This window comes from Chiloscyllium plagiosum, unplaced genomic scaffold (genome assembly GCF_037043375.1).
Source record: "Chiloscyllium plagiosum isolate Xiang-an unplaced genomic scaffold, Cpla_swu_hap1 HiC_scaffold_22, whole genome shotgun sequence".
In the NCBI taxonomy this organism is placed as follows: Eukaryota; Metazoa; Chordata; class Chondrichthyes; order Orectolobiformes; family Hemiscylliidae; genus Chiloscyllium; species Chiloscyllium plagiosum.
In genome coordinates, this window is record NW_028270160.1 from 17,066,943 (window position 1) to 17,083,192 (window position 16,250).

At 42.7% G+C, this 16,250-nt stretch overlaps 1 protein-coding gene across 3 annotated transcripts in view; it reads left to right on the plus strand.

The window, feature by feature from the left end:
• pdcd11 (programmed cell death 11) overlaps nucleotides 1-16,250 on the plus strand; it is a 57,023-nt gene that overhangs the window by 21,919 nt on the left and 18,854 nt on the right. For all 3 annotated transcript variants that reach the window (XM_043712899.2, XM_043712900.2, XM_087998800.1), the window contains 12 exons: nucleotides 172-423; nucleotides 1,005-1,124; nucleotides 2,241-2,435; nucleotides 3,123-3,197; nucleotides 5,440-5,535; nucleotides 6,089-6,308; nucleotides 7,064-7,213; nucleotides 8,613-8,728; nucleotides 9,773-10,284; nucleotides 12,294-12,356; nucleotides 14,827-14,929; nucleotides 15,500-15,589. In XM_043712899.2, the coding sequence (XP_043568834.2) occupies nucleotides 172-423; nucleotides 1,005-1,124; nucleotides 2,241-2,435; nucleotides 3,123-3,197; nucleotides 5,440-5,535; nucleotides 6,089-6,308; nucleotides 7,064-7,213; nucleotides 8,613-8,728; nucleotides 9,773-10,284; nucleotides 12,294-12,356; nucleotides 14,827-14,929; nucleotides 15,500-15,589 (1,992 nt within the window). The remainder of the gene's footprint in view (nucleotides 1-171; nucleotides 424-1,004; nucleotides 1,125-2,240; nucleotides 2,436-3,122; nucleotides 3,198-5,439; nucleotides 5,536-6,088; nucleotides 6,309-7,063; nucleotides 7,214-8,612; nucleotides 8,729-9,772; nucleotides 10,285-12,293; nucleotides 12,357-14,826; nucleotides 14,930-15,499; nucleotides 15,590-16,250) is intronic.

Here is a 16,250-nt window from a genome sequence, read left to right on the forward strand (position 1 = left end):
GGAGCCTAGTCCCCCAGATCAGTCCAGCCTGAATGTGACTCCGCTCTTTTCCCTGAGGGTGTAGTCCTTGAGGAATCAGCAGTATCATCACTCCTCAAAGATAAATATCTATATTTCTGAATGACTCAGCTGAAGTGTTCCTCTTGGATTAAACATTTGTTTCTTTCTCAGGTACTGATGGTAAACAGTGGCACCAAGAAACTGACCCTGACTCTGAAGAAGACGCTGGTTGGTTCAAAACTTTCTGTTATTACCCAGTACAAGGAGGCTGTTCCAAAGCAACTGGCCCACGGTTACATTGTCTCTGTGAAGCCCTATGGCTGCATCGTCAGCTTCTATGGTGATGTGCGAGGGCTCGTCCCTCAGCAGGAGCTGAGTACCCAGCCCATCCCCTTTCCGGAGAAGGTCTTCTATGTTGGTCAGGTGAGAGCGCGGTCAGCAGGAGAGACTGGGTAGAGTCAGACTGAGGGCGGTCAGCAGGGGCGACTGGGTAGAGTCAGACTGAGGGCAGTTAGCGGGGGAGGCCAGGCAGAGTCGGAGTGAGGGCGGTCACCGGTGGGGAGACCGATAGGTCTGAGTGAGGGCGGTCTGCGGGGGAGACTGGGTGGAGTCAAAGTGGGAGGTCACGATATTGGTGCAAAGGTGCTTCAATAAGGAGGCTGGTTTTGGATGGATTCAGAGTGACAGCAGTCATTGCGGAGTTTGGGATAGTTCAGAGTAGGGGTGGGTGAGGGAGGTGTTTTGAGTGTTTAGATAGGTCTATTCAGAGGGGACCATGTTAGGGTTTGCAGATGGGGAGCTTTCTGACTGGAGGTGGTCAGTAGGAGGCTGCATAGATTCGGATGATAATGGCCAATGAGAAGGGATAATGTCATGTTGGGACTACTCTCCATGCCTTGGGGAGGCAGAATGGAAGGGGTGGAGCAGCAGTTCCTGTGATGTTTTGGATGCTGTACCAAGATCTTTTGGCCTCATGCTTACCATTGGACTTGCCCCCTTCCCAGGTTGTCAAGGTCATTGTCCTAAAGTGTGACCCAACTCAGGAGAAGCTGCTGTTATCCATGAAAACCACACAGAAGGTGGGAACTGACGCTGATGAGTCTTCAATGTACCCAACTGGAAAGGTATTTATCTATTTACAGCAACTTTGATTAATAATGAGGAAGAAAATGTAGACTGTAGGAAAAATGTCAATGGGCTTGTCAAATGAACAGTGAAATTTGTTTCACCAAACAATTATTGGGCTTTGATAGATGTAACTGAAATACTATCTCGGCCTGGGAGCTTAGAATACCAGCTACAAAACAGTAGTTACAGGCTAATGAGGTAGCAGTGTACATTTACCAGAATGAACCCAAAAATAAAAGCATTCATTTGAAACCAGGTTTGTATTTTTGTAAAAACTGAAAGAACTGCAGATGCTGTAAATCAGAGACAAAAACAGAAGTTGCTGGAACAGCTCAGCGGGTTCTGACAGCATCTGTGAAGGCAAATCAGAGTTAACGTTTCAGGTCTGATTACCCTTCCTCAGAACTAATTAGTTTTTCCAGTTATTGAGAAGCCAGTTAAATCCTGTGTATCAGTTTTAAATAAAAAGATTTATCAGTCAGATTTCTTAACCAATGTGTTTAAGGATTTATCGTCAAAACAAAACTCTTCCTCCCCCTTTCATGCTCTCTGTCTCCAAATGTCAAGATTTGGAGATGCCGGTGTTGGACTGGGATGTACAAAGTCACGCAACACCAGGTTGTGTTGTGTTATAGTCCAACAGGTTTAATTGGAAGCATTGGCTTTCAGAGCACCGCTCCTTCGTCAGGTGGTTGTCAAAGCTGAGAATTTTTTGTTGAGCAAGGAGGTTAAAAATTACAGAATTAAATGATTTGGAGATGCCGGTGTTGGACTGGGGTGTACAAAGTAAAAAATCACACAACACCAGGTTATAGTCCAACAGGTCCAACACAATCACCTGATGAAGGAGCGTCGCTCCAAAAGCTAGTGTGCTTCCAATTAAACCTGTTGGACTATAACCTGTTGTTGTGTGATTTTTAACTAAGAATTAAATGAAGTTAAGCTCAGCCATCATTTGATTGTATTATTGAGCAGCATTATGCTTGGGGGGGGATGCGGGGAGGGTTGTGTGTGATGAATGGCCTCCTTCTGTCTCTGGTATCCTATTTCTGAATGCATTTCCTTGCTCCTTTTGCTGCTGATGTGCTTTCACTGTGGTAAATGTGTTTCAGATTGTCGATGTGGAAGTCTTGGCGAAGGTGGAGAATGGGCTGAAGGTCTCCATTCTCCCACAGCGTGCACCTGCCTTTCTCCCAACGGTACAACTCTCGGACTATGTCTCAAATTGTCAGCTTCTTGCTGAGAGGCTGCAGAAGGGTGACATCCTCTCCAATGTTATGTGTTTAAGCCAAGCCCAAGGCCAGATTGTATCCTTTTTCTGACTAAACTTTAGCCGAACAAAGGTCTTCGTTATTATCAAGTATGTTTTCAACAGAAAGAGTTTCATAATAATCATGGAGACAAATATACTGTTACACGAGTAATTAAAAATGCGATGGGGGAGTGGATTAGTCATATTAATATCACTAGGTTCTTACTGTGAGTGTCACTGCTCCCTAACAGATCCCTCAGCAGCAGAGCGGTGACCAGTTCCTGAATCTTCCATTTTAAGTATAGGCTGGGTTGGTTCCTCGGCTTTACTTTTAATCTTGTTTCCAATACTTTGTGAGTTTTTAAAATTTAACAGTTGAGCTAGTTGTCATCTGATTGCTGATAGTCAACTTTGTCTCTTTTTAGCTATTGTCAATAAATAAGTTGGGATAGTTAGCAGGGAGACAGGAATAGGCAAGGGACTGGGGCAAGGTGAGTCAGTTTGGAGAGAGCCAGGAGAAACCAGATATGCTGAACAGTCTCCTATGTTATGTGGCCGGTATCAGCTTTTATGAATTCTCGAGCTAGTTCAGAAGGATTTGCTACATGATGGTATTGCTACATGATTGAGGATTGCATCAGATCCACTATCAGGAGTGCTTTTTTGTAAATTGGGTTACTCCGTAACCAAGCTAGTTTCCTCTATTGTCACAGTGTTGCCTGCCCTTAACTATGTTGCTCAGATTCTTTGCAGAAAAGCTGCAGTGATAGCTTTTGCTAAACAAGCGCCACTGCCAAAGGACGTATTGGAACTCCAGGTGAGCTGTAACTTGCTTCTCGAAGCTTGAGTCCCTCTGATGTGCTTTCTTTAGATGTACAGTCAGTTCTGCTGTAATGTGGTAGTTCGGTTCTCGTGCAATCCTGTGTCATAAGAAAATTGCATAATAGCATCACCACTTAAACTAATGAGACTAGAACTGCGTCATAGCCAATACACACTTTAAAAGTTCACACTATAGAAACAGTGTCCCCAATTCATGAATCACGTTGTCGTGAATTTGGATTAATGAAACGCGTGTTATAGCAGAACGACCAAAGAGTTCGACTTTGATAGTGAATCATCATTGGGATGAACAAGCTCATTGGTATTGCGCTGATTCATAATGTGCTTGCCGACATAATCCTTTGTTGCAAATAAAAGAACTAGGAGCTGTGTTGCCCCTTGTGTCTGCTTTGTCATTCATTGCGATTGTGACTGATCTTTTAAGAAGACTTTTTAAATTTTCTGCCTCGTCCATATATCCCTTAATTCTCTTAGTGTTCAAAACTCTATCTTCCTCAGTTTTAAATAATCTCAATGACCAACTCACTAGGATCGAGAAATCCAAAGATTCACTGTACTATATTCTGAATGCCGAAGTTCTCCTGTCAGCGCTAAATGGCTGACTTCTTATCCTGTGATGTCCAGTTCTAGTCTCTCCACCCAAATGAAGCAACTTCTCAGCATCTGCCCTGTCAAACAGTATAGGAATTTTGGAATGGTAAAATACTAGAAATCTGAAATAGAAACAGCAAATACTGGAAATGCTCAAAGTTAGCTACCATCAGTGGAGAGAATTGTGTGTGATTCAATCCTTTGACCTTTCATCAGAACTGGAATAAGGTAAAGCAGTAGGTTTTGAGCAAGGTAAAGGGGAGAAGGTAGGAAGAAGAATAACAAAAAAGGAAGATCTGTGATAAATTAAAGGGGAGTTTAAAAGCCAAAAGGTTTCATGATATGAAGCCAGAGATGGTGGCAATGGACATGTTTTTAAAAAAAAACTCAGAGGATGTGTCTAGACGTGGTGTGATTGACAGGATACTGAATAACATCCATTGGAAAACAAAAGAATTAATCGAGAAACCAGATTTAGAAGCAAAACAAAATTAAATAAATGCACTCTTTTAAAATTGGTCAACTTCATGTCAAGTCCAGTTGCTTGAAATTATATTATCAAAACGTGTAGCACTCAGGCTTGGTTTGAGCTGCAGCATACTAAGGTCAGAGGGCTGTGTGGTGAAGATATAAAACAACAAATGACAAGAAGGCCATTGCTCGCGAACTGAATAGATGTATTTTACAAGGTGGTGTCTGGTCTGCATTTGGTCTCTTCAGTACAGAGGCGATTGCATTGTTAACAGCAAATACCAAATTAAGAGGCCTGAATTCATGCTTGGAGCCTTGAACAGTGAAAACAAAGGAGGTGAAAGGGCAGGTATTGCATAACCTGTGCTGACATCAACAGATCCTATTGGAAAGGAAGAATGTGTTCGGAGATGCTCCAGACTGGACTAGAATTTCAGAAAAGAAGTGGTCTCTTTGGTGGAGGCTGGTACAATTGCAACATTTAAGAGGCATTTGGATGGGTATATGAATAGGAATGGTTTGGAGAGATATGGGCCGGGTGCTCAGGTAGGACTAGATTGGGTTGGGATATCTGGTCGGCATGGACAGGTTGGACCGAAGGGTCTATTTCCATGCTGTACATCTCTATGACTATTCAAAATCCTGAAAGGAGAGGTTATGAGAGGATGGATGTGGTGGCAGCATCATACTGGAGCTGGTGAAAATGACAGGCAATGATGATGTTGAATGCAGAGGCTGGTGGGATAGAACGTCGAAGCAAGCAGAACCTGTTTGTGGTTCTGGGAGGGAGGAAAAGGGATGAGGGTAGAAGGGTGGGAAATGGAATAGACAGGGTCAAGAACCTCATTGCTCTCAGGAGGACATAAAGACTTTGGAAACTTATGTGGAATGTTGCACCTTTTAAACCAATGCAACTGAGATAAAGAATCTGGATTAGAATAGTAAAGAATTTTATCCAACTAAATGAAATCCTTCTAAGTGGTAACTATTTTAGTCTCATTCTACTTGACCTGTCCTCCTAGCTTTGGTCCTCTATCCCCAGAATCTAGTGCGACTTCGTTACATTGCCTCTGAGAGAAGTATCGTCTTCCTTGGGGAAGGAGCTCTGGCCTCTAGAAACCACAGTGCTTTACCTGTCTCTCTATTTTCTTTAGGTGGGAATGCAGATGCCGGGTTTTGTGAAGAACATTATGACATATGGAGTGTTTGTCGAATTCCCACATGGACTGTATGGCCTGGCTCCCAAAGCTGTGAGTCCAATATCCAGTCTACACCTATTGATTTGTTCTGACCAACACAGCAACAGATTTGCTGAATCTTATTAAATGATTTACATGGTCCTGTAATGATGGTGTGGTGCTCATATTATTGTAGTATTTGTAGCTAATGATTGGGAGATGCGCATTTGAATTCTCATTACTGAAACGTTAAAGGCTGGAAGTAAAAAGCTGGTCTTGGGGAAGATGGCCAGGGAACAATTGTCGCAGAAACCCCACCTAGTTAACTAATGTCCTTCAAGGAAGGAAATCTTCCTGACCCCGTCTGGCCTGAAAGCGACTCCAGTCCTATAGCATTGTGGTTGATTCTTAACATAACTCTGAAATGGCTTAGCAAACCACTTAATGCAGCAAACTAAGGGCAGCTAGGGGTGGGCAATAAATTACAGACTTGCCAGTGGTGTTCGTATGTAAGCTATCTAAACAGACTGGATTCTAGTCCAGGGGTTTATATGTTGAATAATCGATACCCAAGAATGGTTTACGTGTGTATTAATTTTGCTGGTTAATGTTTCTTCTCCTCCAGGCTATGTCTGATAAGTTTGTCACAAACATCGAAGATCATTTTGTGGTGGGCCAGACAGTGGTTGCCAAGGTTACAAACCTGGATGAGGAAAAGAAGCGAGTATTACTGACTCTGAAAGTGTCTGAATGTGGGTCTGGGGAAGAGGATGATGAAAGTCTTGCACTCCTGAGCCAGTACTGTGGGGAACTGGAATTTGTCAGGACCTTGATGAGCAGCAGAGGTAATGTCTGAATCTTGTGTCTGAAATCCACAATTTAGAGGGCCTTCAGAAAGGGAATATTTTAAAATTGATCATAAGTACAAGGGAAACCATTCAGCCCCTTGAGTCTGTTTCACAAGTCAATTAGGTCATGTCTGATCTCTAAGTAACTCTGTTGACCACAGTCAGTTCCATAACCCTGATTATTCTTTCCCAGTTGTAGTTATGATATTTTCAATTGAGATCCTGCCTCAGCAGCTTTCTCGGGCAGCAGTTTCCACACTTCCACTCCCATTTTGGAGATACCAGTTTTGTGTCCACCTCTTTCTGCCATTCAGTCATGAGTGTAGAATATCAGAGGTGCAATTTTCGCCATCATGCCCAGACATAGCTTGATCTTAAGAACATAAGAAATAGGATTGAAAATGGGTCATTCCGCCTTTCTGCCATTCAACAAGATGAAGGCTAATCTGCCCCAGGCACCTCAATTCTTCTTTCAGCTGGCTCCTCTCAGCCCTCTGCTCCCTAGTATTTCAGAAACCTGTTTATCTTCTCTTTAAATACGCTCAGTGACCTAGTCTCCATAACTCTCTGGGGTAGAGAATTCTAGGCATTCACGACCCTGTGGGAGATGACATTGCTTTGCATCTCCGTTTTACAAGAGTTTATATGTAGAACAGCAGGTATTTGGGAATGAGTTATAGGCTGAAATCCAATCAAGCGGTACTTGCAGGGCAGGTTGATGTTGAATTCTTCATGAATGTTTACTGTTTCAGATTCTCCAGTTGCTGTCAGTTTAAGTCGCCTGGCTACAGGGCAGAGACTCCAGCTGGTAGTTAGCAGAGTGGAGGATGATGGCACAATGTATTTCACGGGTACACAGGTTACCAAGCACACTGTTACAGCCAGTCGCTATCACCAGGAAGGTAAGTGCATGTCTGGCATTGACATTTGGTGAGTGGCTCACCTGATGATAATTTAAATCAAAATTCTGTCTGACTTGACCTTACATAATTTCAAGGACGCCCGTGTGCTCTCAGGAGTGAATTCCAAAGATTGACGATCCTCAGAGAAGAAATCCCTCTTCATCCCTGCCTTAAATGCGCATCTATCTGTTTTGAACTGTGTCACTAGATATAGATTACACCCCCTATAATGAGAAGAAACATTCTCCCAGCATCTATCCTGTTTATAGCTTATATATCCAACAAGATCTTTGCTCATTCTTCTAAACACCAATGAATGCAGGCTAAGCTGTTCCTCAAAAGACAACCTCTTTATTCCAGGAATCAGCCAAGTGAACCTACTGTGAAATCCCTCCAATGCAAATATATAATTCCATAGGTAAGATAACCAAAACTCAGCACAGTTTCCAGGTAGCATCTCCCAACCGCCCTGTCCAAATGCACTAAGACTTTCTTACTTTTATATTCCATCCCTCCTGAAATGAAGGCTAGCATTCTGTTTGCCTCCTTCTTTGTACCTTCTTGCTGATATTTTGTGGTTCATATACAGGGATACCCAATCCCCACTGGACTGCAGCATTCAGTTTGCTAACCCAATTATCCTGACTTTTTTTTTCCCCCGGTTGACAGCTAATCCATGCTAATGTATCACCCCCAATACCATAAGATCTTAGCCTGTGTCTAACTTATTATGTGACACATTATCGAATGCCTTTTAGCAATTTAAATGCTCACCATCTATGGTTCCCCTTTATCCACTCTGCTTACTATATCTTTAAAGACCTCTCAAATAAATACATTTGTCAAGCATGATTTGGTGCCTTGTTTGCCATTTACTTTTAATCCAGATTCCCCCTCATTGTTATTCAGTAATTCCTTTTCCCCACAGCGCCCTGTGTTAGTGTTTCTCTGCAGATGTTAAACCAGCTCTCTCACTGCATAACAAATCACCTCCTCATCCCTGCATCCAGTGTAACTGACTATAAACAAAAGCCTGACTGGATCTACTATTGATGAAATATTGATTCTGACCACATCCTGCAGATGTGAATTCATTTGTAAAACCAGTGAAACTTGGTGGCTTTAAAGCATTGAGGTTTTACTATGAGACTGGCTTTTTAACAGCTCAGTATCATTTAAGGAGCTTGCTGAAGCAATGTGAGCATAGAGCGTGTGAATAGCTGATGCAGGAAAACCAGTCATAGATACACCAAAACATGATACTGTTGTGATCACAGTTGAGATCTCATGGATCAGTGTGGTAGAATGAACTCACTACTTCAGGAGCCAGGGACGATGGAATGTTTTACATGAAACAGCAAATATCTGATGCCGGATTTGTCACTGTTCTTTTTTGTAGGGGTGTCTCTGAGCCCAGGACAACAGTGCACAGCAGTCGTGATGTTTGTAGATCTCCTCTCATCCATTGTTCATGTGTCTGTCCGTCAGGAGCTGCTAAATGCTAATGTGAAAAAGGTACAGTGGTGCTGGGTTGAGCTGTGACAAAGAAAAACACAATCAGCATCTACTCCAGTGACACTGAGCAAGAATCCTAATTTTAGAACGAAAATGGGATTCCAGTGCTATTTCAGAGAAAAGTGAAGCTGAGTGTGTCAGTGAGTTTCTTCATGTCAGGCTTGAGATTCAGGTGGATAGAAGAAAGGAGTTTTCCACCACTTCTCAAAGATTCCTGTTGACCCTTAACGATCAAGAACTAATCTGCTTAGAATTTGCTACAGACCGTAATGTCTGACTGAAATTGATAAGCAGTGAGCTCAGCAAGTGTAGAGAAGGCTTTACTCTGTAACTAACCCCATATTCTCCCTATCCTGAGAGGGTTGTAGAGACACAGTTGAGGAAGCTTTACCCTGTGTCTGACTCCCTGCTGACCCTGTCCTGAAAATGTTTGATGTTGACAGTGTTGAGGTAGCTTTACTTGCAATTTAAAAGAGTAGACAAGAGTTTTACTCAGTAGCTAACCCTGTGTTGTCCCTGTCCTGGGAGTGTTTGATGTGGAGAGTGTAGAGGGAGCTTTAATTTCAGTTTAAAAGAGTAGAGGAGATTTTACCTTCAGTTTAAAAGAGTAGTGAGAGCATTACTTTGTATCAATCCACGTGCTGTCCCTGTCCTGGGAGTGTTTGATGAGGACAATGTAGAGGAAGCTTTACTCTATATCTGTCCCCATGCTGTACCTGCGCTGGAGCATTTGATTGGGATGTGTCAGAGGAGTTTACTTTTAGTTTACTTTTTGGTTTTAAAAAGAGTAGTAGAAGCTTTACTCTGTGTCTAAGCCCATGCTCCCCTTGCCCTGGGAGTGGTTGATGGGACAGTGTCGAGGAAGCTTTACTGTTTCTAAATCCCTTGCTGTACCTGGTCTTGAGGTGTTTGTCAGGAAATCTGGTGCAAGGGATAGAGACAGTCTTGAGTTTGCATTATGTAGATGTGAAAAGCTAACAAGATGGTATAATTGAGTCAGTAAATGATGAGCTGATGAACCGAATGGACAATTTTGTGTTGCAGTTGAAAGGAATTTCCCAGCATCCTGCTGTGGTGCAATTTGTGACACAGGATGTTGCCGTTGTTTCACTGGCTGGCACTTCGAAGCTGCTTCTCGTTCCAGTCACATTCCATCTAAACGACACCTTTCACTTCGACTCTGAGAAACTCTTTGTGGGACAGACCATCTCTGTGTCGCTGCACACAGCTGGAGTAGAACATCATGGGATCCCGCTCGCTGCCCGAGGACGCAAGAAACACAGGAGGGTCAAGCGAGAGCGCCAAATGTCAGAAGAAGAGGATTTGACACCTGTGGTTCAGCATGCACTGTATGTCGGGAATGTAGTAAGTGGAACTGTGAAATCCGTGCAGCCAAACTGCCTGCTGATCAAGTTAGAAGGCGGCGTGACTGGATTTGTTCACGTTTCAGAAATCGATGACTACGTTCCTGACGGCTCCTTTCCAACGACGAAACAAAAAGTTGGCAATGTCGAAACAGCAAAGGTCATTGGAGGTAGAGAAGTCAAGTCTCACAGGTAGGTGCTCTGCTGGTTTCTGAATGTTTTTGGTTTGACCTTAATCCTGTGGGCTAGCCCTGAGGTTTGGTGGGAATACTAAATGGAAAGCCGGCAGTCACTGTTCTAGTGCAGCTTTACAATGTCACCAAGTCCTTTTGAGTTAACAAGTGTTGCTGAGGGTTTTTGTTCTAATCTGGACACAGGCAAAGTGGCATGCATTGGCGTTGCTTCACTATTCTGGCACTAAGCCTCATTGGATAGTGAGTACCTGGTGTCACATGGCTTAGACTGAGACCATCTGACAGGTTATCCTACTAAGAAGCATTAAGGAAAGTCTCTCATTTCTATATTGCCATTCGCAGTTATGTCACCTTGCAGCAGTTAAATGCTTTGAAATATAGTCATAGCTGTATTGTAGGAATCAAGACAGCCAAGTTACACAAAATAAGATCTCAAACAGAGCAGTGAAATACCAGTAATACGTTAACGGCCCCAGAGACATGGCTTCAATCCCCACCATGCCAATGGGGAGGGATTTAAATCTAGTTAATAAATTTACACTGCATTGCTAGTTTCACTCTTAATAAGGACACCAAATTATTGTGAAAACTCAAACTGCTCACTGATGTCCTTTCGAGAAGGATATTTGCCGTTCTTGCCTGATCTGGCTATGCCTGACTCCAGATTCTTAGCAATGTGATTAATGCATAACTACCCTCTGATATGACAAAAGAAGATACTGGTTCAAAAATAAAAGGATAGTAAAAGCTGATCTTACCAACCATACCTACGTTGTTTAAGCAAATAGAATGACCAAATCAGTTTCAGTGATGCTACAGGGATAATTTAAGACGCAACGTTAACTGTTAATCTCTTTAAAGTTATTGCCATGGATTACGTTGTAGCAACCAGTTTGGACAGGAGGACCCAAGTTTAACATCTCATCTTCAGCAATAGCCCCTCAACAGCGTGGCCTCCCTTCGCCGCTGACCCTCCGACTGTGCGGAGCTGACCCAGAAGTGACTCTGTTGAGAGTCATTTAATGTGAATTATTTTGCTGGTTTCCCATCTCACAATGGCAAATTTAATTAATTCACTCTTGCAAATTGCTTTGATATAGTTTAAACTCGACTTCTGGAATCCACTCCTAAAAGCTTATTAATTTCAGGGGTACAAGGTTTGTGCACAGCGTTACCACGTAAGGTTAAGTCCTGCAGTTAGAATCAAAATCCGTAGAATCCCTACAGTCTTGGAAAAACGCCATTTGGTCCATCGAGTCCACCCTGACCTTCCAAAGAACATCCCACCCAGACATCCCATCCCTGTAACCCTGTACTACCCATGGCAAATCTGTCTAACCTGCGCATCTTTGGACTGTGACAGGAAACCCACGCAGACATTGGGAGAATATGCAAACTCCACACAGTCTCCCCAGGATGGAATCGAACCAGGTCCCTGGCGCTGTGCAGCACAGCGCTAACCACTGAGCCACCTTGCCATTTCATCGTGCAGATTGCAAAGAGTTGGAGTGTGACATTCAATGTGTGAGGAAACCATGTCCGGTAGTGATTGTACTGAAACTAGAATTAGCCTTTCATTGTAATTGATTATGATAGCGCAAGCATTATTATTGCACTAGTGTCTAGTTGCAGGCGGCACGGTGGCTCAGTGTTAGCACTGCTGCCTCACAGCACCAGGGACCCAGGTTCGATTTTAGCCTTGGGCGACTGTATGTGTGAAATTTACACATTCTCCCTGTGTCAGTGTGGGTTTCCTCCGGATGCTCTGGTTTCCTCCCACAGTCCAAAGATGTGTAGGTTAGGCGAATTGGCCATACTAAATTGCCCATAATTTTAGGTGCAATAGTCAGAGAGAAATGGGTCTGGGTGGGGTACTCTTTGGAGAGTCGGTGTGGACTTGTTGGACTGAAGGGCCAGTTTCCACACTGTAGGGAATCTAATCTAATCTTTAAAAAAAGTCTATTTTCTGGCAGTAATTGATATTATTTTTGTCTTCCCACATTTTAGATTTTTGCCAATCACGCACCCGAACTTTTCGATGACTATACCAGTGTTAACACTGCGACCAAGGTAAGTCAAGATACTGTGATGGTTGTTGGAGAATCAACTACAGGTCACAGGAAGTTTAGCTTGCTGTCCACTGTTCTGGTTTGGTTTGACCAAACTTGGAGTGTGTGCAGAATGCCAGTCTCCATCTGAAGTAATAGAGTTATGGTGAAGGTACAGAAGGGATTCACAAGAGCTGAGAAGTTATAACTATTTGGGGAAGTTAACCTGGCAATTCTATTACAGAAGGGAATAAACATGAAGAAGAGGTTGCAGAGATCTTTAAAATAATGAAAGATTTAATTTGGGTAAACCGATGTTGCAATATGTAGGTAAGATCAAAACTACAGGCTATCAGTATCAGATAGTATATAACAAGTCCTGTTAGAACTCTATCTGCCGAGTGGTGAAAATGTGGTACTCTGTACTGCAGGGAGCAGTTGAGGCAGACGACACTGAGGTGAAGCTATACCAAGGAAGGTAGAAAGGGTTTTATGGAGCAGAAGCACCAGTAAGGATCAGATGGGCAATTTGACCTGTCCTGTAATTACAATGTAGATGAATGGCCTTGACACTGATTGGCTCTGTGAGATTTTGAGCAAATAACTGAAGCTTTGCAAACACGGAGAGTCATTCGTAGGAGGAAATGAGAGATGGGGATTGGATTGGACTTGGCTGCGATACCTCGGATTGAACAGTTTGTCAGCACTCGCTGTGAAGTCTTGCTCTTTTAAAAAAAGTTTATAGTGAGACAGGATCCAGGCTTCGAGTCCATTTTTTTTTCGGTTGGAGCGCATGAATGAATAGGGAGCTGGGAGTAAACTGATCAGAATGAGGTACTGATATCAAATCATAAAACTCCAGGAGCAGATCCATGCGTTCATGTTCTGTGTTCACTCAGTGACAGAATGAATACAGTACAGAAGGAGATCATTTAGCCCTTTACACCTGTCTCTCTGTAGGATTTACTTACCTAGTGCTATTCCCTTGACTTTTCCACACAGCCTTGCACATTCTTCCCCTTCGGATAATGGAATCCTTATTGAATGCCTGTATGGAATAGGTCTCCATCACACTATCAGGCAGCGTATTCCATATCCCACATTTCACGACATGAAAAATCATCTTCATGTTATTGCTTTTTCTGTCAATTTGGTTCTCCATCACTCAATGGAAACATTTCTTCCCCTGTACTCTGTGCAGACGTCTCGTGATTTCTTCAAGATATTGAAAATCATCTCAACATTCTGTTCTTCACTGAAAACAACCCTGGTTTATCCATATATCAGAAGTTTCCCATTCACAGAGCCATTCTTTGAAATCTTTTCTGCACTCTCTTTTACCTTCACATCCTCCTGTGGTGCATGCCCAGCATACTGGTTGTAGTATTGAAACTAATGTTTTATACAGTTTAACATCACTTCCTTGCTTTTGTATTTCATACCCATATTGATGAAACGTCAGAATGGCATATGCTTCATTAACTGTTCTCTCAACCTGTCTACCACCTTCAAAAATGTGTTCAGATCCTGTGTTCTCTTTAGAATTAGTTTCTTTAAACTGTCTCGCTACATTCTTCCTGTCAAAATGAGTCAATATTGCATTTCATCTGCCAGTTGTCCATCCACTCCACCAACGTGCTAATGTTCTTTTGAAGTTCTGTGGTATCCTCCTCAGTACACAATATTTCCAAATTTTGTTTTATCCAGACTTTAAAATTGTGACCTGTATACCAAAGTCTGGGTTACTATATGTTAAGAAGAAAGAAGTTCCTAATACTGAACCTTGGGAGCTCGCTTATAAAATTTCCACCATCTGAAAGATATTAGTTAAACACTCCTGTTTCCTGTCACACAGCCAATTTGTATTCATGTTGCTACTGTTCCTCTTATTCCATGAGGTCTAATTTTGCTGGCAAGTCTGTTGTGTGGCAGTTTATCAAATATCTTTTGGGAATCCATTTGCACCTCATCAACCCTCTCAACTTTTTTAAAAAAAAATTGCCAGTAAGCTAATTAAACGCAATTTGCCTTTTAGCCACTTTGTTCTGGCTTTCCTTCATTGACCCATATTTACCCAAGTAATTGTTGACTTTGTCCCAATATGTCACTTTTAGAAACTTCCCCCATTGTCGAACTTAGTGACTCATCTGTATTTGGTTGACTAACCTTTATGCTTTTTTTTTGACAAGGGTGCCACATATTTACAATTCCTCTATCCTCTGGCACCACACCTGCATCCAAGGAGCTTTGGAAAATTATTGCTAGGGCCTCCACAATTTCTACAGTCTCTTCCACCAATTTTCATGGATGCTTCTTATCCCGGTTTGGTACCTTATCACTTTTACTGTAGAAATTTGACTATGACCACCACCTTATCAATTTTTAAACCCTTCAAGTGTCTGAACTCACCTAGGGAGATTTTCCTGAATGTTTACTTAACCATGAACCAGTGAATATTTTTCTTCCTGCTGACTCTCCTTTTCCTTCCACAGCAAGCTGTCAGGAGACAGTGAGCTCATGTTCCAGAGCGAGGACTTAGCAGACCAGCTGAAATCCTACAAACCCGGCCAAGTGTTAACGTGCTATGTGTCGAAGGTACAGCAGCTCATTCCGTACTGGGTGTAGGGAATCAACATGGGAGTAGGGTGTGGTCACTGAGGAGACCCTGGGGCAAGGAAGGTGAATGATTCTGATTTGAATTCTGATTTGAATGGGATTGATGTGTGCAGTTCATATATCGGTTCCTATTGTCACTTGACATTTACCAACTGGGTGTTTTCAGTTTCCAGGTGTGAATGATGGAATATATTGAGCTGGGTGGCCTCAGGGAGATGGGTGATAGCGTGTGGTATGTTCTATCTCTGTCATTGAGTGTGGGTCATAGCTGTGGCATCAATTTGGAACGTGGGACTTGGAGCAGGCTGACTGACCCTGTGCTGTTTTTCAGTGGGTGAAGGGTGCTTTTGGGGAGAGGGGGTTCTTTGAGCAATTTAACTTCAGTAATGCAAGAACTTGCCCAGTTTGAATGTCACTACTGTGACATCCTGTTGCTCTGAATTCCAGTTCTAGTCATGACCAACTCTCGCATGTGTTTTGCCGTACCACCTGCTCTTGCATCCTGTTTCTGTCTCACCATCTCTTAACCCCTCCTCCTCCTATTTTCAGTACAACCATACCAGAAAATGTCTGGTTGTTGAAGTCACTCCTGTCATTTCTGGAAGTGTAGAGCTGCTGCTGATGTCTCAAAAAGTCAAGGTAAGTCTCCTACTGTGTTACAAGTCATGATCTCAAAGAAATCAGCCTGGCTGCCTGGATCAGAGGGTCATTGGTTCATGTCTCATTTGACATCCCATAATTCATACCGACATTCCCAGTGTCAAACCAAGAGTGTGTTTTCATGGAATCACAGAATGGTTACAGCATAGAAAGTGGGCAGTTGACTCATTGTTTCTGATCTGAGGATTGTAACTTGGTGCCGATCTCCTGCCTTTCTCCCATATCCTTATTCAATGTTTCTACTCAAGTAGTCATCCATTGCCCTCTTGAGTGCCTCATGCTTCCTCCACACTTCCAGGCAATACCTTCCAGACTCAAACCACTCATGAGAGATTTAACTAAGGCCCTGTTTGCCTTTTCTAGGTGGACATGAAAGATCCAATGGCATTATTTGAACCTTGTCCTGGTGTCGTTGTCATAAAAGAATAGGAGGGTTATGGAACTCTGTTTTTCTCTCTGTGCAGATGCTGCCAGACCTGCTGAGCTTTTCTAACACTTTGTTATCATCCTCCTGGTGCCCATTACTAAAACTTATCCTTTAGTATATCTAAAACAGATGGTCTGGTAATTATCACATTGCTGTTTGTGCAATGCTTTGATATTGGATTGATGTAACCTCTGACATGCTGAGGGTTGTATG